This window comes from Phascolarctos cinereus, unplaced genomic scaffold, assembly GCF_003287225.1.
Source record: "Phascolarctos cinereus isolate Bilbo 61053 unplaced genomic scaffold, phaCin_HiC Scaffold_9;HRSCAF=440, whole genome shotgun sequence".
In the NCBI taxonomy this organism is placed as follows: Eukaryota; Metazoa; Chordata; class Mammalia; order Diprotodontia; family Phascolarctidae; genus Phascolarctos; species Phascolarctos cinereus.
In genome coordinates, this window is record NW_027556402.1 from 29922570 (window position 1) to 29948289 (window position 25720).

The 25720-nt window shown below is 35.4% G+C and overlaps 1 protein-coding gene and 1 pseudogene across 1 annotated transcript in view; both read right to left on the reverse strand.

Annotated features, from left to right (window-relative positions):
• Window positions 1-1460: 1460 nt before the first annotated feature.
• Window positions 1461-25720, reverse strand: part of GPRIN3 (GPRIN family member 3) — a 61009-nt gene continuing 36749 nt past the window's right edge. The window contains exon 2 of the mRNA XM_078148234.1: window positions 1461-10558. Coding sequence (XP_078004360.1) covers window positions 8417-10447 — 2031 coding nt within the window. The 5' untranslated portion in view covers window positions 10448-10558 and the 3' untranslated portion in view covers window positions 1461-8416. The remainder of the gene's footprint in view (window positions 10559-25720) is intronic.
• LOC110209643 (TIP41-like protein pseudogene) lies at window positions 16113-16730 on the reverse strand (annotated as a pseudogene).

Below are 25720 nucleotides of genomic sequence, written 5' to 3' on the forward strand. Positions count from 1 at the left end.
AAAACAAACAAATGGTTTTCAGCAGTTGGACTTTTAAGGAGTTGATCTGTAAAATGTAATGATTCTTAAGGGAAAATGTAGTAAATGCCATGTAAACATATGGAAAAACTGCTACTTCTAATGACCAGGGGACATTTCTAAACACAGAAACTCCATCTTTTTATATTTCACTTTTCTCTTTGTGGATCCCAAACAGATGTCAGTGATTTAGAAGTTAGCTCATTTATAACATATATGTCCCAAGCAAATAAACTAAGATCGATCTCCATTTATGTAACTGTTCATTCTATTATATTCATAGTGGAAATCAGATGCAAAACAACATTAAATTTCTTAGAGGTTTGACTGTCAGCAATTGAATTTTAGAATCCTATGCCCTTTTAGAGAGTTTTTGGTGAAATCACAGGTTTAGACCAAAAATTAAATCAACTTCTGTATGTCAGAAGTTATATGTCAGAATGTATGTCAGAAAATAATTTTCAGAGGGAAGGGGACAATATATTCTGAAACCTAAAATTGAACTTTGCACACTGTGTCACATTCTATTGTTTTATATTGAATAAAGCTTCAGGATCATTGTTACCAGCAGGAAGTTCATGCATTCACTCCGTATGCATTTATCAAAGGCTTACTACTCTTGTATCTGACCTACCTCTGGAGAGTGATTTAGAGATTGGAGAGACACTGGACTTTATATTCATAAACAGCCACAGTATGGAGAAGATAGGTCTTTTATCTAATCATTATAAATAATGAGTTTGTCTTTGTGGGAGTTGTCTGTCAGTGCCCGAGTCAAAACATCACCCCCATGATCATATTGATCCCCTTTGAGAATGAAGGACATACAACAATAGAAGACCCAGTTCGGTTCCTTCATACACATGGATGCCTCTGTTGACTTCATTCACAGTCATATGCATGTGCTTACCTGTAGACAGAATTTGGTCACAATATGTGATATGGTATTTTTTTTTACACATAAAAAAGATAGAGCAATTACTCTTAGGCAGATATATTCATTAACAAAAATATGTTAGCATACTTTTTCCAACTTCAATAGCACAGACGATGTATTGCTTCTACATCAGTATTACTGGAAATATATTTTCAAATTTCTTTTTTTCAAATTTTCAGTTCTTCAAGCTTCTCTCAAAACCTTTCAAGGAATTTCTGGAGGACCTTATAACTTTTCCTCTTGTAGGGGATGGGAAGGATGACAATAATAATGTAATTTATTGAGTAACAAATATGCTTTTAAATATGTTCTTAATGCTGAGATGTGAAGGAAAATAAACTGGCCAATCACAACTGAAAGATCTTGGCTAAAACAATTACTTTCTAAGCATTTTTAATATTTAAAATGTTAGTAAAATTTCTTACTGTAAAAGAAACATTTTAGAAATACTAATAATCAGAGGTAATTGCCTTGCACTCATTCAATATATTGTGCTCTATACACATCCAATATGGTTGCATTTTATTAGGAGCAATTATATAAATCAGAAAAATCAGCAACTGCTGAGGACTTTTGCAAACAAGTAGATTGTTTAATTCCAAAATTAACAAATAGTAATAATAGCAACAGTGATGAAAAGTAAACATAGAATCCTCAGCCCAGAAATAGATAGATGCAGTCTTCCCTCCCCCTCCCCACACCTAAAGCCCCATTACATGTTAGAGATGCAAAGACAAGTAATCATGCCTTTCCCATTAAACCTTCTTGGAAAAAAAATCCCCCTTCATGCTCAGCTCACTAAAGCATCTTATTATAGGCATCCCTATGGTGATTGTGTGCTAATAAACCCCTCCAGAAGGTCAAAATATGGGTATCTTTCCTAAACTATCTATATTCAGCCCAATCGTTCTACAACCACAGGACCAAGTCTGCACTTGAGTCCACAAAGATGTGGTGTTTAGGATACTTTTTTCTTTACAGAGAATACATCATTTGAGACATTTGAGACCTTTTTAGGTACATGAATTCACACATTTTCCCCAAAATTTAGGGTTATTTTATTGCATTTTTTATTTGGAAACACAGTTCTCACTACTCCTACCTGGTAATCATTTGCACTGAGTCAAATCAACTGATTCTGAATTGGTGCTATACCGGAGAGAAAATTAAGTGTGTGTTAATGCTTTCATTTTCTTATCCTGTTATGCATATCTTTGATTTTCAGTTGGGGGAGCCATGGTAATCTTATATTTATCTTGGCCAGCATAAGGATCTCTTGATGCAGACAGTCAACATACATGGCCACATCCTTACTAATTCTTTCTAGTGTTATAGGTTCTTATAGAACCTGCAAAGATAGTTTTTCAACTATGAAGGAGAAAGCATCACTTCAGGTAATTTATACTATGGATCTTAGGATTCTTAAAGTAAAAAAAAGATGTAGTGTTGTGCATGTAATATACACACTTGCTGGTACCTTTTTTGGGGAAACATTATTGCTTAGCTTTGACCACAGCAGTTATTCTGATGATTTATGTCTTTAGACTTGTGTGTCTTGTTTTTGAATATAATTGAGTTGCACCATTCTGAATAATGTTCAGGTCTATACCAACACTTGAAAATGATCATCAGAAAGTATTTTCCTGATAGTCAATCTCTTGTATACTGTAATTTTTTGTTGTTTCTCTTTATACCTATGTAAATATGTATTGGATTTTACTACTTATTTAGAGAGGTTACTGAGTTGTGGTAAGTGGGTAGTTGAGCTGGTGAGTGTTCATAAAATGATTGCTGGCAGATGTTACTAATTACTTGTGAAACAGATGAACTTCACAATTCAGCCCATCTTGATGGTTCCTGGTTATTGCAAACCAAACACATTTTGTGTCTATGTCTAGGGAAATAGATCAAGTTTATGGCTATTGATTTCCTCTTCATGAGAAATTTGGAGATATTCTTGACCTCACATCAATGAAAAATGACATTTACAACTAAGAGATGCTTCACATCCCCTCCCCAAAATAGTCATTTAGATTAGTAATTTCATTCAAAGGAATAAGACAAGAAATGGAGAGTAAATTCTATATATCAAATGTCATTTTTTCAGGTAGTGCTAACACCTACGTTGGTATAGAACCAACCAGTGAGGACACTAGTATCAATACCTAAATAAGAAGCTAACCTTTAATGTAAAATCACAAACACCAAAACAGACAGGGACTCCAACTTAATGGGCAGGAGAGGAGAGATGTGGGGGTGAACAGAGTAAGGAAGTTCAAATTGTTGAACTCACGTAACAAAGATATTGCTTATTTAATTTTATAACTGTTAAAAATAGCAATTCTCATGTCATCATTTAAATTAGAACTATCATATAAAAGAAATAGCCTCATCAATATGGCAACATTTGTAGAAAATTACTATCTGGTAGTTATACGTTATAAGCCTACTAAACAAAACCAAGTTTGTCCTATTTGCCTAAATACACAAATGCACACACACAAATGCACATGTGGGATAGATTTTCTTTAAAATATCAAGAATGTGTGAAACCTTTGCTGGGTTGTGGTGCCTAGCTAAAACAATGTTGAAACAACCTAAGTTCATATAGGGATCCTTGAGTATATTCTATAAAGAAAGTGAAATTTAATGTGATGCACTTTTGGTATCATTATAGATTATTCAAAGAGAAGAGAAATAGCTTTTAAAATGATAATGAGGGAAAAGGAAATGAAAAAGAGAAAATAAAATACCCTATTTCAACTTTAAGCTTTTTGGAGGAGTTTTTCTTTTGTTTGTTTTTAGCTAGGCAATGGGGTTAAGTGACTTGCCCAGGGTCACACAGCTAGTGAGTGTTATATGTCTGAGACAAGATTTGAACTCAGGTCTTTCTGAATTCAGGGCCAGTGCTCTATCCACTGCACCACCTAGCTGCCCCTATTGGAGAAGTTTTAAGGGACAAGTACTATACCTGTATTTAAATTATGTTCAGTATACCAAAATGACTGAGTTAAGTAAAATGTACTAAACATATTTTTACAAATATCTCAGTTGGAGGTAAAACTGAAAAGCTTTCTGGAAATGTCCCATTTCCTTAATGCTCAAGTTAAAAAAAAATAACTGTATTAATATACATAATTTGAGCCTGTGATAACAAAAATGATATATATATATATAAGAACAAATAATTAGAACATTCTTAAGAGAAAAAAACAAGAGATGAATGAAATAAATCTTGATAGAAGAGACAAATCTGTAAGATAGTTGTCCTTTTTTCTGTACCCAAATATTACTGTTATCATGAAAACACGACTAAGAATTTAGATTTTTTAAATCTCTATTCACTTGCCAAAGAAAATATCATCTCAACACTTTCTGTTTTATTTCCATTTTCTTCTATATACCGAATTATAGCTCACTCCTCTCCCTTCTAGTTTAGCCAACATAAACATCTCTATTAATGGAAATGATTTTTTGTAGGAAGAGTAGTTCATAAGAAATAAAATTAATGTCCTAAAACCTTTCAAATTCAAATCTCTAGCAAAATAAACTCAAAGGAAAAAAGTCCTCAGTTTCACCAAATAAATTTTGAAACAGCAATTATCAAAAATGCCGGTCAAAATGAAAATATTCTTGTGGTTTGAATTGTTGCTTTTCACAAAATCAATTATTGAAACTACGTTATTCTTCTTCACTGATTTCTGCATTGTAAACCTATATTTATATTGCTTATCAAAGTTAACAAAATTCTAAATAAAAACTTGTTTAATGGAAAAAGTTAATAATTTAAGAATATCATGAGGTGAGAATATTACTATCTCAAAGTAATCCCACATTACGTATAATTATTAGATACTATCATAATTCTGTTAGTTTTTTAAAGTTGTTTCTTTTTTGAGACTCAATGATCAATAATTTAGTATCCAGTAGTGACTTTTACATGGTAGGTCCCCAACAAATATTTGAAAAATAAATAATTATTGCTGTGTTCTGAACACTTTATAAATATCATGTAATTATAAAAATAAAATTTCATAGGAGAATAACCAGAAAGATTATAGCATATGAATATAAAGTAAAATTATCATGTAGTAATAAAAAGATAAATCATGGTAATTAAGAGAAACCTGGGAAGATACATGTGAACAGATACAGAATGAAAAAGCAGAACCAAGAGAACAAGATATATAGTAACTACCACAACATAAATGAAAGACTCCAAAAAAAAAAATAAACAAGTGAAGATTATGAAACATAGTTCTGTCCTCCTTGTAATAGAGTGGGAGTTTACTAGGACAAAATGTATAAACTGTCAGACACGGTTGCTAAATCTGGTTTCTTTTTTTCTTAGTTATTTTTCTTAATAAGAAAGGTTCAAATGAGAGGTGGGGGAGGAAAGTATTTCCAGTTATATATGTGATGTGAAAATAAAAAGTATAAGAACAAGGTGTCTCAATCCCTACATTGTATTGCTGTTGTTGTCGTTATTTTCTCCTTTAACTGGATAGTGACTGTGTAGAAACCAAGGTTCTGGGTCCTCACTCAGACCAAGAGCCTTGGACCTGATTTGCTTCTGCAACCTCATGCAGAAGCATGAATAATATAAATAAATTGTTGTCTGAGGGGGAAAACTTATTTTGAAAAAAAGAAAAGAAAAATCCCATAAAAGTAAAGTTTGGTGTTCTTACCAGACACTAATCAAAACTGCTACCTACAAAATATCTTTTTAATTTAAAAAAAGTTTTAGAAGTCAAAAACACAACTCCAGCTCCAACAGACCAAACTATGTAATTTAGTTTCTTTGGGACATATGTTCCCCAAACAGTTGGGGCTCTTCTTCATTTAAATACATATGAATGATATTTTCATCCCAAACTCATAAATAGTATTATTTGACCTGTGGCTTCCTTCTATTGATGATTGTTACTGTATGTGTTGTGTGTGTGTGTATGTGTAAAGGACAGAGTGAGAGAGAGATGGAGAGAAAATATTGCAAATGCCCATGGAACCACAGAGTTATACCTGGATATTATCATATGCTAGTAATTTCAAGAAAGGGTCAAATGTGTTTTTGACTGTAGTTGTTTGGGTATGGGAGGTACTTCTATTTCAGAAATCATTTTAACATAGTCCAAATAGCCAAGAACTAAAACTTTTGTTTTAAATGGTACTATGATATATTTTCAGAGCTTCTCCCAAAACAATTAAATAGTTGCCTTTAATTGGTCTATGTGTGTTTGAAGGAAAGTCCCTTGAATGGACAATCCCATTTCAAACTTGTGGCAGGACATGGCCACCATTTGCATAGAATGGTCAGGCATGGATGAATTATAATCTGCATCAATGGAAGAAATAACTTGTATCAGTAAGATCACAGATCTGTCTGAATAGTAGATTGTTTGAAGATAACTCCTCTCACTTTCAATTATGCTGTGATTCTAATCTACTCATAGCACATTTTCACATAGATGAATAATAAAAACAAAAAACTTCATGTTATAACCTTTAATTATGTATGCCTTGTGTAATTTATAGCATTAAACTTAGGTATTGTTCTTTACAAGTTCAGAACTTGCAAACCAAAATTTGTTTTTAAAAGACAAATGATGACACAGAGTATTGTATCAGGTGCTGAAAAAATGATCTATGCTCAGAGACCTGCTCTTTAAGAAGAAATTAACATTTCATAACAACTAAAATCAATGGCCCTTTTAGCAGCCTGCACCCAGTCAGTGCCCTATATCTAGGGATAGGTCAATGCTCATCTCAACAAGAAATATTGCAACACATGCCTTCTTAGTCACTTCATATGTCATTTTTTTTAACCAAACTGTGTGAGATGACAATAGAGGTGGGTTGTCACTGCTCAGGCCATTTAAAAACGTATATGTCCTAGATGTAGTCTATCTTACTGAGGCAAGTGGTAGATAAAGGCTGTGTGAGAGAGAACCCGAAACATAGTACCAAAAACAGGAAACTACTGCTCAGAAAAGGAATAATCTTTTCTTTTTGTATTTTTCTGATAAAGTGTATGGTAATGCTTCTCAAACTAAATTACTTAGTGGGGCCACTTCTTTTCCAGGCAACAAACTTTAACTACAAACCCAAATTAGATAGGGGGAGGGGAAGACACTAAGTATTTATATAGCACCTATTCTATGCCAGGTACTGTGCTAACAGTGAGGATCTTATTTGAGCCTCACAACAACCTTGCAAGGAAGGTGATATTAGTATCCCCATTTTACAGTTGAGGAAATGGAGGCAAACAGAGATTTTTGTTCTATTTTGTTTTGCTCAGGGTCACACAGCTAGGAAGTATGTGAGGCCAGTTTGAACTCAGGTCTTCCTGACACCAGTCCCCAGCATTCTATCCACTGTTCCACTAGCTGCCTCTGAAAATATCATCCCAAGGAAGCTCATATTCCACAAACATTCACCACATTTTCTTGAATTAGGGCTGGGACGTATTCAATGGAAAAATAACATGATGTATTTTTATTTACATAATTATTGGAACTGGAATCAGCAACTGAATGTAGTATTCTTATCATTTTCCCATAGAAAACTGTGATATCTGGGCATTTGCATTTACTGAGAAGTTTCTTAGAATTATTTTTTTCATTTCTTAGTAGAACGTCACAGAAAACTCCTTCCATGAATTCAGACCAATAGACTTCCTATAGACTAAGAATGTGAAATTGTGCCAGAGATCAGTGAATTCTGACTATAATATTTCTGTATTATCTTTCCTACATACAAGAAAAGGCCTGAAGATCTCTAATAAAACTTGCTTGTGTTTGCCGAGTATTATAGCAAGACTGATGTGCTTGAATGTCTGCATATGCGTATAAACATTCTTTGATGTTGGATGCTTCTTTGCATTTTAAGGATTCTTTAATTTATAGAATCTGTCTGATCAATAAGTGAAAATTCAATTTCATGTTTTATGTATTAGTTATCTTCCACTTAAAGCTTTTGTGTGTTGATATCACCCTTATTGAACTGAAATCATAGAATTTAAGAGTTACTAGGGACCTTGAAGATGGTCTTATCCAGCCTCCCCATTTTCTGGATTAGGGTTTTCCACAGGAAATTTATGTGTTTGTGCTAAATCCCTACTTTTGAACACAGAATAAAGATTTGAATACAAATAACTCCAGTTTGCTAAAGTGAGGAAACAATATAAAAATGGAATAGCTACAATGTTTTTTCCACAAATATTTTTGTTTTGCCTAGTACATAAACCTACATTGAAATGTTTTCCTATCACCTATATTTTTTCTTTAGATCTAACTTTCAAATCGACAAAGTCCTCATCTTTTAAAGTACTGAAGCAATTTCCTGAAATTAACACTTTCTTGTGATTAGCAGATTTCCTCATCAGATATAGGTAACCTTCGTCATAGACCAAGATTCATGTTGGTACTAAGTGTCCACACACTCTTCTATACATTTTCTCTTTTAATCTAACACAGACGAGGGAGCAGGGTGGACACAACAGTTGGGACGTCTAAAGTTCTGCATCATGGCCTGGAACACATTGTGTTGCCTCCCCTTAAGCTTTTTACTTGAAGATGTATCAGAAGAAATGGATTTCCGATTCTGATTGCTTTGAACTTTAATCAGTTTCTCCTGTTCCCTGATCTGTCTCTGTAAGTGGTTCTGAATAGCGATACCAAGTGACTCAGGGTCTAGGGAAGCACCATACACTTCCCATGTCATGCCTTGGTCATCCCATATGACATCCCTGACTTGCTTGGATTGTTTGAACTGGAGCTTGCCATCAGATCCAAGCTGCTTTTTCTTTTCTCCGGGGGTAAATCCAACCTGAGCAGCAGCTGCTGTCACATTTAGTTTCTGTTCCTTTAAGAATTCACTGACACGGCTGGCACGACGTGGACTTGCTTTGACTGACCGAGAGGGGGTACGTTTACCAGAATTTGGACTGGATTCCCCCATCGACTCTCCTGGGAGTCCCAGGCTTGTAACCACCTTTGCCTGCTTACTTTCTTCAGAGGCTTTGTCCTGGTTCTTTCTGCCTGTGGTAGGAGTAACTACAGTTAGTCCTTCTGCATCAGGACAAAGCAATTCTGATTTTGTTTCCGCTTTTGGTTTTATATCTGCCTTGGGATCATCAGTCTCCAATTCTTTTACTACTTGAGTAGGCAAAGGCTTCTCGGTTGCGTTATCTTTGTCAGTGACATTCAAGTTATCAGCTTTGCTCAGTTCATTGTCAGGACTGAGTGGTTTATCACTGGGAACGCTTTTCATGGTTTTCATCAATAAGTCAGATGACTTGGTTTCAGCTTTTCCCAAGCCATGACTTATATCAGCTTGATTGCATGCATGGGTAGAAATCTGATCAACTGGTTTTGTATTCAGTGGGATGAAAATAGTAGGGGCTGGCTGTGTAATGATCTGACTTTCTCCTTCAGTGACCATTTCTACTGTCTGCTGTTCCTCTTTGCATGTAGTGTTGGTATCAGTTGTTGCCCATAGGCCAGATATTCTATTGCCTGATGCCATTTGATAGACTGGGGCTGCTGAGTCTGTTGACTTATTTTCCACTTGGAAAGCTGGTATGTTTGATGAATCACCAGTAGCTGCTTGGATGTGCACTTCTGTCTTGTTCCGAAAATGGCAAGGTGCTTCTCTTGGACCTACCGACTTATCAGAGAGCGCTGATGGATTGTTCACGTTGCTCTGGTAAATAACACACAACTGCTCTTGTTGCTCTAAACTCTCAAAAGAAGGAATTTTCCTTAAGAATGTAGCAAGGATGCTTGGGCTGGTAGAGACAGCTCTGCTCTCCATTCTGGTTACTGCCTGAACCTCAGCATCTTGCCAAGTTCTGTTTGCCCTCTCCTCTGCCAAAAATCTGCTCTCATCTAGGCTTGTCATTGTACCTATTTCTTTGAATCTGGAGGACAGATGCCCTGCTTTTAGAGTCTTTTCTTGCTCTGTAAGGCGTGCTGAATGTTTACTAGTGAGGCTAGACTGTGGAGATGTCCTGGAGGATTGGTCTGCTGTAGTCACAGAAACAACACCTGTCAAAGTCTTTGGCTCATCACAGGGTGTGGGATGGCTAGCATCCTGGTTGACTGAGTGTGTAAGGGTCAAGTCTACTACTGGACCTGGGATTTGTGCTACATGTTCACTGCTAACTTGATGTTGAGAGCTTTCAGGAGGGCTGTTGTATATGGGAGGTAATTTTTCATCCTCACTGGAGATCCCAGAAGACATGACTGTCTGGGTAAGATCATGCTCAGATTCCTTCATTATAGTCTCTACTGGTCCAGGGCCTCTGAAGTCCAACAAGCCAACTCTAACAGATTCTGAAGGAAAGCACGAAAGACTATCAGCATTGGTATAGGCAATGGCTGATGGCTGCTGTGGAACAGAAGGCTGCTGGTCTTGAAGCTCTTCTTTCTCTTCTGAAGCTACAGTCAGGGAAGCTTTAGTCAACCTCAATGGGTCAGGCACAGTCCCCATGGAAGATCTCTTTAGGACGATCTCTAGGAATTTCCTCTGACAGTGTCCCTGTTGAGTGATAGCTGATCTTCACAGTCAAGGCAATGAGACACAACTCCTCCACAAACAAATCTTTGAAAAAAGGAAAACACAATATCAATAATGACATAGTATATGAATAACTAAAAACACCCAAGTCTCCTAAAGATTCATTTTCTTCTATTTCAATTTTCTTCAAATATACTAAATTCTAAACTTTTTCTTCTTTTAACTTTCCCAAGAAACCTTAAAGCAAACTAATAAAAAAGATAGAACTCTGACACTAATTTTATTTAATGTTTACTTAAACATTAGGAAACAACTTCCAAAATAATTGTTTTTCCTCCAAGAGGTAATTCACATATAGGAGAAATTATATATCTGAAGTGAGGTATTATAGAATCTCTTTTTCATTTAAAGTTTACAATAAAATGTTAAGCATTCACACAAAGTAAAAATTTTAATTTCTTGGAGCAGTCATAACTATAATATTCTCATTCTAAATGAGAAAATGCAGACAAAAATAGAACTACCGTAGGATAATTAAACATACTTAATGAAATCAACTGAATGGCAATATGATGCAGGCCAATTAATACAAAAAGATTAGCAGCAAGTTTCACTTTGCTCCAGAATTAACGTCAATGTTTATCTTCATAACTGGCATTGAACATTCTGATATTACTTCTCATTAATAAAGAGGCAGAATGTTATGGTGGATATTGGGACAATCTCCAAGTCAGCCTGACCTGTAGTCATTCATCTAGAGTTTCAGCCACTAGACTTCTTGTTTATGTTTTATATTCTTTAAAGCAATATTTTGAATTAAAAATGCAAGCTATAAAACATATAAATATACTGAGCTTTTTGTCACTTAAAGTGAAATAAATTTAGTTATCTATTATAATAACCTAAATTTACTGCTGTATCCAGCCCCCGAACCCTCCCAGAAAGTTAAACCATATAATATTCTTTAAAATAAAAAAGAAGAGAAAAGACAGCAGATAATACATTGAAAAAACCCTGATAATATGTACAATATTCTTCACTCCTACTTTAGCAAAGCAGAGGGTGGACATATTTTCTAATATCTCTTACTTGGGGCCAAGCTTATTCTTTGTAATTTTGCAACATTCCTTTTCAATTCTTTTGTGGTAGTTGTTCTTCCCATTACATGCCATTGTATATATTGTTTTCTTGGCTCTTTCACTTTGTGTCAGCTCTTGTTAAATCCTGTTATACATCTCCACTCACCATATTCACCATCTTTTACAATATAAAAATATTCCATTATATTCACACATCACAATTTATCTAGCCATTCTACAATCAATAGACATAAACTTTATTTCTACTTCTTTGCCACTACCACTGATAGTACCACAAAAAGCACTAGTATAAATACTTTGCTGTATATAGGGATTTTCTTTTTTTTTAATCAATGACCTTCTTGTAGTATATGTACAGTAGTATAATCTCTGGATCAGGTGGTAGGATATTTTAGTCAATTTATTAGCATAATTCCAAAATAGCTGTATTAATTCTCAGGTTTACCAACAATACATTAGTAGGCCTTTCTTTCCTCAACTCTTGCAACATTGATTATTCTGTTCTTTCGTCACTGAAATTTGAAGTGAAACTTCAAGGACATTTTGATTTGGATGTCTTTAATTATTAGAGATTTGGAGAATTTTTCATATAGTCATAAAAGGTTTATAATTAATTTTTTTTGGATGCCACTGGGGTTAAGTCACACAGCTAGTGAATGTTATGTGTGTGATTTGAACACAGGTCCTCCTGACTCCACGGCCAGTGCTCTATCTACTGCGCCACCTAGCTGCCCCCTACAATTAATTTTTTGAAAACCATTTGTTCATATTATTTGCCAAATTAATTATCTACTGGGAAATGGCTTTTGGTCTTACATATTTCTATTTGTGTTCTATAAATTTTGGATTCTAAACCCTTATCTTAAAAATATTATGCAATGTTTTTTCCCCATTTGACTCTTCCTTTTCTTATCCTAGATGCATAAAGTTTGTGCTGAAGCTTTTCAATTGCATGTAGCCAACATAATCTATTTACCCTTTTATCACTGGTTTGCCCATAGTAATGAAAAGCAGATAATTTACTTCTCTTCTAGGTTTTTGATGGTATGGTTGCATATCATTCAATATCGTATTGGAAATTCTAGCAATAGCAATGAGAGGAAAATAATTAGAAGGAATCAGAATAGGAAATGAGTAAGAAAATGCTCCCTTTTTGCAGATGATATGATGATATACTTGGAAAATTCCAAAGACTCAACTAAAAAGTCAGTTGAAATAATCAATAATTTTAGTAAAATAAATAAAAAATTTAGTAAAATAAAGCAAATCCACATCAGTATCCCTATACAGTTATACACAAAACCCTTCAAGAAGTGATAATAACTCTAAAATAACTCTAGATATTAAAAATATCTGGGAGTATACCTGCCAAGAGAAACACAGGAACTATATAAAAAATTTCATACAAATAAAATTAGATTTAAATAATTGGAGAAATATTGTTTGTTCATGGGTACACAGGGCCAATGTGATCAAAAAGACAATTTTACCTAAGGTAATTTATGTATTCAATACCATCCCAAATAAATGACCAAAAATTATTTTGGCAAATTAGAAAAAAAATCAAACAAATCATTTGGAAAAACAAAAACTCAAGAATATCAAATGAACTAATGAAAAAAAGTGTAAAGGAAGGAGATTTAGCAGTAGAAGATCTCAAATTATAAGGCAGTAATTATCAAAATTATGTGGTACTGGCTAAGAAATAGAAAGTTAGATCAATGGAACAGAATAGAAAAAGACTTAAGGTTTTGAGAGAAGATTTAATTATTTGGTAAAAAAAAGTGTTGGGAAAACTGGAAAGCAGTTGGTCAGAAATTGGGCATGGACCAATATCTTACACCATTTACAAAGATAAGGTCAAAATGGATACATGACCTAGATATAAAGAGAGATGTTACAAGAAAATGAGAAGAACATAGAATATATTACTCATTAGATTTATGAGTAGGTGAATAATTTATGAATAAACAAGAAATAGAGAGCAAAGTTAGGTATAAAATGGATAATTCAATTACATTAAATTTAAAATGTTTTATACAAATAAAATAAATGTAGCCAAGATCAGAAAGAAATCAGAAAATTCGGTGAAAATTTTATTGACATTTTCTCAGATAAAGGTCTCATATCTCACATATACAAAGAACTTTGTAAAATCTGTAAGAATATGAGTCATTCTCCAATTGACAAATAATCACAGGACATGAATAGGCAATTTTCCAATAAAGAAATCAAAACAATTTATAGTCACATGAAAAAAAATGCTGTAAATCATTACTGATTAGAAAAATGCAAATTAAAATAACTTGAGATATCATTTTACACCTATCAGATCGGCCAAAATGATTGAAGGGGAAAGCAACAAATGTTGGAGGGGATGTTGAAAAATTAAGACACTAATTCATTATTGGTGGAATTGTGAACTGATCCTGCTACATTGGAGAGGAACCTAGAATTATGCCCATAGAGTAAATAAACTTCCCTTCGACTACTAGATCTATTTCCAAAGATGATTAGGGGGAAAGGAAAAGAACCTATATGTTCTAAAATGTTTATAGCAGCTCTCTTTGTAGTGGCAAAGAACTGGAAACTGCAGGGATACCCATCAATTGGGGAATGGCTGAACAAGTTGTGATACATATATTATGGAATATTATTGTTCCATAAGAAATGATAAGCTCAATGATCTTAGAAAAACATACACAAAATAATGAAAAGTGAAATGAGCAGAATCAAGAGAAAATTGTATACAATAACAGCAATATTATTTTAGAAAGATTTTGACTGAATAGGTCATTTCGACTATTATAAGCATCCAAATTAACTATAATATTAGGACATATGAAGAAAGATGCTATCTGCATTTAGAGAAAGAACAGATAAATAAAAGTATGTATAGAATAATTAGAATATAGAATATCTTTCTTTTCCTATTAGATTTTATTGGTATCATAAAAAATGCTGATCATTTACATGTGTTTATTTTATATACTGAAATATTGTTGAAGCTATCAATTGTTTCGATTAGCTTTTTAGTTGATCCTCTATAGTTTTTCAAGTCAGCTATCATACCACCTAACAAAATGTAATGTTTTTCTACTTTGTCTATATTTATTTCCTTCAATTATTATTTTTATCATACTGCTATACTAGCATTTCTAGAATCAATGTTGAATGATAATCATGATAATGTACATCCTTACTTTACCTCTGATATTATTGGGAAGGCCTCCAGCTTCCCCTCCTTACAGGTAACATTGGCGATTGGTTTTAGACAGGTACTGCTCAGGATGTTAGGGAAAGCTCCATTTATTTTACTATGTATTGCTATAGTAAAATTATCATGTAGTAATAAAAAGATATGTCATGGAAATTAAGAAAAACCTGGGAAGATGTACGCGAACAGATACAGAATGATATTGGTGTGTCGTACATAGTTATTTTTAACATAATGCAATTTCCTTATTTATCTCTATCATGAATTTTTGTTTGTGCTTTGTCTGATGGCATGATTACAGCTCCTGGTTTTTTTTACTCACCTGGCACATAGGAAATCTTATTCTCACCTTTCTTTTTTGATCTGCGTATGTCTTTGTTTTATAGGTATGACTGTTTTCTTGTTCAGTCTCTCACTTTCATTTCACTGGACTGTTTAATCCATTCACAATTCACATTGAACAATATTGCTGTTTCTCTGTACAATGTTCTCCTGGTTCTGTTCACTTCACTACGCGCCAGTTCATGTAAGTCTTTAGAGCACAATAAAATTCCACTACAATCATATACCACAGTTTGTTCAGCCATTCCCCAATTGATGGCAATCCCTTGGATTTCTAATACTTAGTCACCACAAAAAGAATTACCATAAATATTGTAGTACACACAGATCCTTTCCCCCTTTTTTGGATATCTTTGGGTTATAGATGTAGCAGTGGTATTGCTGGATCAGAGGGTATGCCCAGTTTTATAATCTCTTAGGCATAGTTCCAAATTGCTCTCCAGAATGATTAGATCAGTTCACAACTCCATTAGTGTCCTGGTTTTTCCTACGTCCCCTCCAACATCTAACATTTTCTTTCTTTGTCCTATTAGCCGATCTGATAGGTGTAAGTGGTACTTCAGAGTTGTTTTAATTTGTATTTCTCTAATCAATAGTGATTTAGAGCACTTTTTACATGACTATAGATAGCTTTTATTTCTTTGTCTGAAAACTGCCTGTTATATTCTTTGATCATTTATCAATTGGAGAATGACTTGAATTTTTGCAAATTTAACTCAGTTCTCTATATATTTGGGAAATGAAGCCTTTATCAAAGATACCTGCTGCAAAAATATTTTCCCAGTTTTCTGCTTTCCTCGTAAGTTTGTTTGCATTGCTTTTGTTTGTGCAAAAACTTAAATTTTACATAATCAAAATCATCTATTTTACATTTTGTAATGTTCTCTATATCTTCTCTGGTCCTAAATTATCCCATTACCCATAAATCTGACAGATAAACCTATTCTATGCTCTCTTAATTTGCTGATAGTATCACCCTTCAGGGGGAAAAGCTAGAAGGCATTGCTCTGATTTTCACGGTTAAGCTTGAAAATTCAGGAACATGAAGTTCATCTTCAAACAACAGAGCTTCTTCAAAAAATGTCATCTATTCCTTGGCTTTCAGTTTCTTTGCGGCTCTATGATTTGTTGTAGGCACAACCTTTAATTTAAGCGCTTCACCAAGCAATGTTCCTTTATGATCTGTTGTATAGGTCCAATCATATGTTCTAATCATCTCTTTGGGGTGTTCTCTCTCTGTCCTGCTCTCTGGCCATACCTCAGGAACGTGACACCTTAAGCACTCCCTGGGAATTGTTTACAAAATTCTAAAGCATTCGCATCGAACTAAATTCCAAAGCCAGAAACACTATGGATTCTTGAAACGTTACATCCGAACATTTCAGAACATCAGCTCATTTCTCCACATCCGCCGACTTCATGATATGCATCTTGGTAGCCGTCAGCTTCCAGGGCTAGAAGAACTCCTGGCAGCTTCTTTGGAAGCCGCGACTCATCATGACCGTGGGCACTGCGAGTAACTAGCGCGAGCCCAGGTGGAGACCGAGGCAGCCTCCCTCCTCCGCCGCCGCTTCTTCTGCCTTCGCCTCCTTCTCCCCCAAGCAGGTACCATCCCCAGCCCAGATGCCCAGGCCCCGCCCAACCCGCACCTGAGCCACTGAGACCTCCTGCCCCTGACTCTTTCAATTTCTTTTTCTAAGATAAGGTTATTTATAAGTATCCTATTTCCTATTCTGTTAATCTGGAAAGTTTGTACTTTTGTAAATTTCATACACTTAGATTGTCATGTAGTTGGCAAAATAGCTCTTTATATAACGATTTCCTTTATTTCTTCTTCATCATTTGTGAATTTACTTTTTTCATTTTTAATAACTGGTAATTTGGTTTTACTCCTTCCTTTGAAAAATCAAACTAGTTAATGGTTTATCTATGTTACTGGTTTGTTTTTTTTAAAAACCAGGTCTTAATTTTATTAGTTTATTTTTTTTTAATTTCAGTTTTGTTAATCTCGCTTTTCATTTCCAGAATTTTTATTTTGTATTAGCTTGTGTTTTTCTTAATTTGTTGATTTTCTAATTTTATTTAGTTGCATGCCCAATTCACCAATACGCTTTCTTTTTTTTTTTATTAATGAAAGAGGGCATATATGTGTATATATGTATATATGTGTGCACACATGTATATATGTGTGTGTGTACACACACACACAAAAATTTTCCTTTAAATGCTGCTTTGGCTGCATCTCACAAGTTTTTCTATGCTGTGTCATTACTGTCAATATCTGTAAAGAAATTTATTGTTTCTATGATATACTCTATATTGCTATGACAGCTGCCAATTAATTTTAAATCTTTGTTTCAAATGCCCTTTATTGAATGTAATTTTTATTACATTATGGCTGGTAAAAATACATTTAATATTTCTGCTTTTCTACATTTTTGGTGTGTTTTTACGCTTAGCACAAGGTCTTTTTTTTGTGCGTGAAGGTGTCATGCACAGTTTAAGAAGAGGTTTTTCCTTTTTTATTCTCATTCAATATTCTCCAGTGGTCTGTCATATCCAGCTTTTCTAAAGTTCTTTTCAAACGCTTAACTTCTTCCTTGTTTATACTCTTTTTGATAGACTATCTTGGTGTAAGAAGGGGTTCTCCAACTACAACAGTTTTACAGTCTATTTCTTCCTGTAACTCATTTAACTTTTCCCTTAAGACTTTAGATGCTATGTCATTTGATGTATACACATTTAATATTAATATTTATTCACTGTCTACGGTATCTTTTGGCAAAATGTAGTTTCCCTGTTGATCTCTTTTTAATAATGTCTATTTTTTCCATTGTTTCATCTGATATTGCAATTATTACCCTAGCCTTTTTGACTTCAGCTGAAGCATAATAAATCATGAGTTTTTTGTTTGTTTATTTTTTGCAAACAACGTATTGTTGGATTCTGATTTCTTACACGTGGTGCAATCCTCTTCTGTTTTATTGGTGAGCTCATCCCTTTCACATGCACTGTTATGATTGCAAATTGAATTTTCTGCCTTCTTCCCTACATTGTAGTCTCTTATTTTTCTTTCTCTTTTTTCCCTGATTCCCTTTTCAGGAGTTCGCTTTCTTCTGACCATTGCCCCCTTTACTTTCCCTCTTGTTCTCCACCCATTTTCCTTCATTCCTTTTCCTTCTTATTTCCATTTTGGATATGATGTATTTCTCAATTTTTGAGGTTCAAGTATGGCCTGGGAAGGGTGTACCAGTAGAGATGACCACAGTAGCAAAGGTATTGCTGTGGAGTCCTGCCAGAGTAAGAGTAGGTGCTGAATGAGCACCTTAGGGATAAACAGCCTTCAGGTATATTTGTCAGGGTATAACAATGAGTGTTCTTGTTATTTTAGCTTGTAGAGATAGCTATAATTACTTTTCATCTTGACTATAATACTTATTTTAGAAAGTTTTTAGAGGTAGTGAGGATCAGAGAAAATATGTAGTCATCCATTTTGTTGGGTCACGTGACACACTACTGTATGTTCATCAGAAATGTCTGTCTCTAAAATTTGTACATCTTTAGGTTTCAGGGCAGACCATCTATACAATCTATACAATCTAAGGAACAGAGGGACTGGGGACAAGAAACCAGTGTGTGCAGGGGGTCTTCTCCAGGGAATACAATATTAATACCATAGTACAAAATGATACTGTGCTACCACTACTAACAACAACAATTCATATCTATATAATACTTTAAGGTATGAAATTCACCTTATGTACATACACTATTTCATTTGATCCTCACAAAATCCCTGAGTTATAATAATTTTCTATAATAATCATAATTTGGATTTAGGATTAGTTCAGTAAATATGGGGCAAAAGTGCTAAGGTTCTGAATGAGCTGATACTGGGGAGGGCACCCAAGAAACAACATCAGGGAGAAAGAGAGGCTCAAAGAAGCAGTCGATATACTATGTGGAGGAGACGGGATGAGAAAGACAACAGAGAGAAGCCAAGGGCTGCTCAATTCTGATTTCACTTGTTTTTTCTGCCCACAAAAATGACTTTTGGACAGAACAAAAATGGCTTCTAGGTAGTTGGTATTCAAGATATGCAAGGAGATAGACTCAAAGAATAGTCATCAATATTTTGATATCAAATAGGTCAGCTGTCTCCGGTGAGTGTTAGAGATCTCTACTTGGTAAATGGGTAAGATATGGAAAGAAGCAAGTCTAAATCTGATATCAGGAAAAAACTCATAACAGAGGTATCCCCAACTCATAAAGTGGGGGGTTCCTCCTACTTGTGTATATTCAAACACAAGCTAGATGACATCTTGCTGAATATATTGTATGGGGATTCATTTCCAAGTATTGGTTGAACTAGATGGCAGCTGAGGTCCCCTCTGATTCTAAAATTCTGTGACCCTGTGCTGTCATTCTCCTGATCAAGAAGTGTCAGCCATTTCCTATTGCCTCTAGGATAAAATAATAACTCCTCGGTTTGGCATTTAAAGCCTTTCACCACTTGGCTTTTCCTAGCCTGATTTCATATTACTACCCTTCAAACAGTCTATATTTTTGTCAATCTATCCTACTTGATGCTCACCACACAGATATTTTGCACAGATCTGGTACACAGTGGGTATTCAATAAATGCTCATTGAATTTAACCAAATTATGTCTCTTGGTCACCATTTGCTTTTGGTAATAACAGGTTCCTTAATTTTTTTTCTGAGAATTTAGCATTCTATTCTCTTACAGAGAGGTTGAAAAAAAAATCATCCTTCAACACCTGCAAATCACATCTCTCCATCATGTTCTTCTGAGTATATTTGGTCTCTACTGGGAAGCTGCTCTCACTATCTCTGTGACATTTTTACTTCTCATGCAGAACATCAGGGAATGTGATGTTAAACAATGTACACTGTGGTTCTGCTGTAATTGATGGAGAAAAGCGTTTGTTATAGAAATCTTTGAAGATTTTTTTCTGCTTTGTTTTTCATGTTTGTTTTCCATCTAATTTCATTCAGAAAAACCACAGGGATGTTTTGGCTTAGGCGTATTTCTTGCCTAAGCCTTCTGTAGGCTTGTCATCTCCACTGCTTCTTTCTAGTTCACGAGGAGATACTCCTCAAACGTCCTACCATCTTTGATATTTTTCAAAGTAATTTATATTCTAAGCTACTGGGCATCTTTGACCACCATATCTCTTGGCTTTCAAGGATATTAAGTATTTCCTAGCTGAACTGGATTCTTTCAGTCTCCTTGAAGGGACTGATTTATATCAGTTAAATTTCCTTATTCCTGATTTGTAATAGACATAAACCCAAAGCTGTGGGTTTGAGTCATGAATTATGTTGGGGGATTTCATCATTGGTTTTGAATCATTAATTTTAGTTTATGCCTCTAGAAACATAAGAATTTGACATATTTTGCCCTACCCCACTATGACCCTTTCTCCTCCTCACTGCATCAGAATCTATCACATTCTAAGTCTCTACAGAAAAGGCAAAAAGAAGGCCCCATATTCCTATGCAAGCATTTATGATAAAAATATATTGAATAAGATACTGTCCCAAAGTATATATGTTTTGGCAGTGGGTCAGTCCTATGAATGACACATATTATGCATCTACAGCTGAAAACCAGGAAAAGCACCATGGATGTACATTACTGTCTTTCTCTGACTAAATTCTAAACAATTGGTCTTTTAAAAGGAAGAAAAATATGGGTAAGCTATAAGAACCAGGTCTTTGGGAGGTCCTTCTATATGTAATTCTTTTTCTCATCTCACTGTTTCCCCCTCTGATTTCCTTTATCTATAATGTTAATTCATTAAGGGAGAATGAAGGAAGTAAATCTTCTTGAGCACAGTAATAGAGATTTTATTTTCACATGAACTCTTAATATTGATAAAAGCACAAGAAAGATGAGATTCAGGTTGCATAGAATCATACATTTTACGTGGATGGTGTGATGACTTTTAATTCTCTGGCAATGAAGGAGAATATTCTTACATGAGAAGAATAATTTGTCTTAGTCAAATAAGGTGAATTCTTCATTTTCATGGCCAAATTAGATGCCTAAATTATTAGTATTGTAGGACCACCATGATAAGTGTTAAGACCGCTTTCAAGCGGGAGCCTCTCATCCTCCCCTATCAACCTCTGAAAACCCAGAAAATATCACCCCAGAAAAAACCCTGAAACAGTTGAACCAGAAGAAAGATGGGGAGAAGCAGAGCAGTAGCCCAGCCTCACTTTAGCACACCAGGAGGAGATCCTGGTGACGCAGCATTCTATAGCAAACAGGTCTCCCAGTGCCTCAGCAAAAATAAGGGAAGCAGCACTACAAAGGGCCCCAGACGGATAAGGCCCCTGCAGCATTCATCTGAAAGGAGCTGAAAAAAGCAACCTAGAGTCCTACTAAAGTTCCAGCCTTGCTGATTCCAGCCCAACACCAGGTAAGCTGTCAGAACCCTACAGCCTCCAACTGAGAGCCAGGAGGAGATCCTGAAGCCCAGGTGGTTGAGCAAGCAAACACCAACACCTGGACCTCCGAGTGCCTCAGTGACGATGGGGAAACCGGTGGAAATCAGCTCAGAAAACCACCAGGTGCCTCGGCACTCTACAGCAAAGGAGCCTGATAGTGCCTCAGCAGATCTAAGGGAGGCAGCATTGCAAGGGGCCCCAGGCAGATAAACACCCTGCAGCACCCATCTAAAAGGAGCTGAAGAAAGCTAAAGGAACAGGCAATCTAGAATTGCCTGTAAGTTCCAGCCTAACACCACGTAAGCTGCCAGAGCCCTACAGCCTACAATTGCCAACATTAAGAGGCCCCAGCACACAAAGCTAGTGACCAAGATCTAGGCTCTGAACACAAGAAGCTTGGGTTAGTGCCATCTGCTCCCCAGAAGGAGAGCTCAATCTCTTTAAAGTCCAAGGAATAAAGAAACACTATGAGTAAAAAGAAACTTACCATAATAGATTCACATTATGAGAAGAGTGAAGATCAAGACAGAAATTCTGAAGGGGACAACATTGTCAACAAACCCACATCTGCAACCTCAAAAGGGACTATGAAGTGGTCTGAAGCCCAAAAAGCCTTCTTAGAAGAGCTCAAGAAGGATTTTAAAAGTCAAATGAGAGAGGTAGAAGAGCCCTTAAAAAATACAATTGGCCAATGGAAAAAAACAAGTCCCTAAAAAACACAATTGGCAAACTGGAAAAAAAGTACACTGAAGAAAACAAATCCCTTAAAAATACAATTGTCCAGCTGGAGAAGGAAATAAAAAAAACTGACAGAAGAAAACAATCTGTTAAAAATTAGAATTGGACAAATGGAAACTAATGACTCTATGAGAGAGCAAGAATCAGTCAAACAGAAACAAAAAAATGAAAAAAGATTGATTTCAAGTCAGTCTCTCTTGTGCTAATGCTTTTATTCATCATCTTGTTCCCTCAAAGTGTTAATGTATTTTCCTTTACTTTGATTCTTCAAAGTGGGCAGTACTGATAGTTTCTCTAATAAAGTCAATAAAAAGGATCAGCAAATCAAATAAAAATTACTGGAAAGCCAGAGTTAGGGGAATGAGAGCAAGAGCCATAAAGGGAAGGAGAAAGGGAAGAAGAGAAAAAAAGAAAAAAGTGAAGGTAAGAGGGATTAGGAATCAGAGGAGAAATAAAGTTGAGAAGAAGGAGTTAAAACAATGAAGGAGGAAAAAATAAGAGGCTGATATAAAAAAACAAAAAAAGAGATAAGGAGAAAGGATGGGGAGGGAGGGAGGCAGAGAGGGGGGAATGGAGGGAGAGAAAGAGAAAAAGAGGAGCACACTGTATTTCAAAGCTCGTAGTCAAGAGATCCTTTAACCTTAATGGAAATTTTACAGTACATATTGAAAATATAGCTAAAACAGTCATTTATGGGTAGTTCTTATGGGAGAAAATTGGTTGAGTTAATTTTTTTAAGCTAAGTATTTAATTTTAATACTCTAGAAGTTATAGAGCTATCAAGAGGAAGAGGCCACAAGAAAAAAACCCCATTAATTTAATAAAAATATTATTAGCTTCTAAAGGATTAGTAAGAAAGCCAATAAGACAGAAGACAATCAGGCAGATGACTTCAGCCACACTTGTAATTTATAAAGCTTTTATTTATGAATACCTAAATCCATGAATACCATTCACTGAAGACCTACACTGATGTCTGCATTGTGCAGAGGAACTTCAGTCCTCGCGCACTAAAACAGTAGAATATAAGCTGTAACAGGTCTTACCAAGATGGAAAGAACTTCAGGGATGGGGTAGGTAACAGGTTATATGTCTGCTGTTCAATAGTCATCCTTGCTGAGTTTAGAGACTGGCCACTGAATGAGGATTTTTTGTTTTGGCCAATTCTTGAAGATCATCATCTAAGTGGTAGAAGATTTTTAATCTGCTTCACTAGAGGAAGTGCCCTCCCCACTTCAGTGACTGAAGTCAGGTATCGATCTAGCCTCATAATGCCTCTGAAATAGGCACAATCATGATTTTCTTCATTTTATGGATTGGAGAACCAGGCATAATGCCTTCATGTGTTACGATAGTTTATAGAAGAGAGGAAAAAAAACATAGGAAACATTTTTTTCTCCTGAAGTTTTTCAGTGTGAAAAGAAATTCTCTTATCAAATGGAATACGGCGAAAAGTGCTAATTGTTGCAAATACTATAACAGAAGATATGCTATACTTTCCAACCACCTTTAGATCATGAGACATGAGGAGGGGAAGCTTACCATTTATATGCTCATGAGGAACCGGGGCTAAATCATACAATACAGCATTACGAGGGAAAACACACTGGATTTAGAGTCAGAAAACATGGATTCAAATCCTAATGGACATTTATTAGCTTTGTGACACTGGGCTAGTCACTTAATCTCTTTGAGTCTCAGTTTCCTTACCAGTAAAATGGGGATAATAATCTGCAAATTTCTACTTTTCTCCCAGGATTATTGTAAGGAAGGTGTTCTGAACATCTTAAAGCACATGAGTTATTATGAATGATATTAGGAGAGATGAGTGATGTTGAGTGTGATGTCTTAACTCATGTTTGGATCTGATTTGGTTTAGGTTTATTTGATTTCTTATCAAACAGAAGTAAAGAAAAGAAATATGAAATGAATTTTTGGTAGTCAGGACAGAGATCAACAGAAGTAAAAATTTAGAGCTTAAAGGATTCTCTAAAAGGCCACTTAGTGCAACATGCTCGTGTTACAGATGAGGAAAACCACAACATAAGTGTGGAAAATGATTTCCTCAAAACCACTGTAATATCAGAGACAGTGTTTGAACCCAAATCATTATACCGCAGAGTCAGTAATCATTTCATTTCACCACCTTGCCTCTCTATTTGGTGTCTTATTCTCACCTTTTAAAACTAGGATTGATGGGCAAAGGTCATATCTAAAGTCTTTCATAAAATGGAAAGATTACAGAATTATATTCTAGAAGGATCCTGAAGAAGAAATTCATTATAGCCTTTGTTTCCAGGCAGTGAAAATAATAGCAGTACACTTACCTACCTAAGAGGATATTAGAAAATTTTCTATGAATTCTCAAAACAAAATAAATACAACTACTTTTCATTTAAGAAATAAATGTGTATAGTGTGGTACTCAGAAAAAAATATAGTTTAATGATTCTCATAAAAGTTGGAACTTGCTGGCATCTGGTTGAGCCCTCCAAATGATCCTTCCCATCTCAAAATGAGACCGGTATGCTTTTCTCTACAACCATGTCCGAGTCCTTGATGAAGCTGGTGAAGGACAGCTGGGAGAAGAACCAGTCCAAGGAGAACATGTGTGAACAGGGCATTTCCAGCATGCTTGATGTCAATGACTGGTTTACTTTATTCCACAGTGCACAACTGGTTTTCATTCACAACAAGCTAAGAAGTATGCCACCAAGCAGCAGAACTGAAGGATCTGGAAGTCATGGTCTTTTTCAATAACCAGAGTGAAAAGCTGCTGACACAGATGAGCAGCCTCCAGATATTTAAACAGTCAAGCCTTGGCATGAACAGGCTCATTACTTTGCTTCAATGATTTGGCTCCTTCCCAGATGGGCTGGTTCTCGGGTCATGAAGAGTCAAGCATGACAGACAAGTCAACAGCCACAAAAGGTCCTTGACTTGATTTTAAAAAGACTTGAATTAAAATTCTTTCCTTGGAAACTTCTACCTTACCACCCTGCATGCATGACATGAGTCTTATTCTCTATAACCTTTAGGCAGATCTCATGACTTCCAGTCTTCTTTGTTATGCTAAACATTTCTAGTTCCCTAAAATGTTTCTTAGATACCTGAGGTCACCTGTCTTTTGGGTAAGCATATGTTCTCAATGTCTCTATAAAATACAGTTACCAGAATTGAATACAATACACTTCAGGCATCACCGGACCAATACAGAAAACAGACTGTATGCGTATTAGGCTCTTTTTTTTTTTTTGGTTAGGCAATGGAGTTAAGTGACTTGCCCAGGGTCACACAGCTAGTAAGCGTTAAGTGTCTGAGGCCGGATTTGAACTCAGGGCCTCCTGAATCCAGTGCCGGTGCTCTATCCA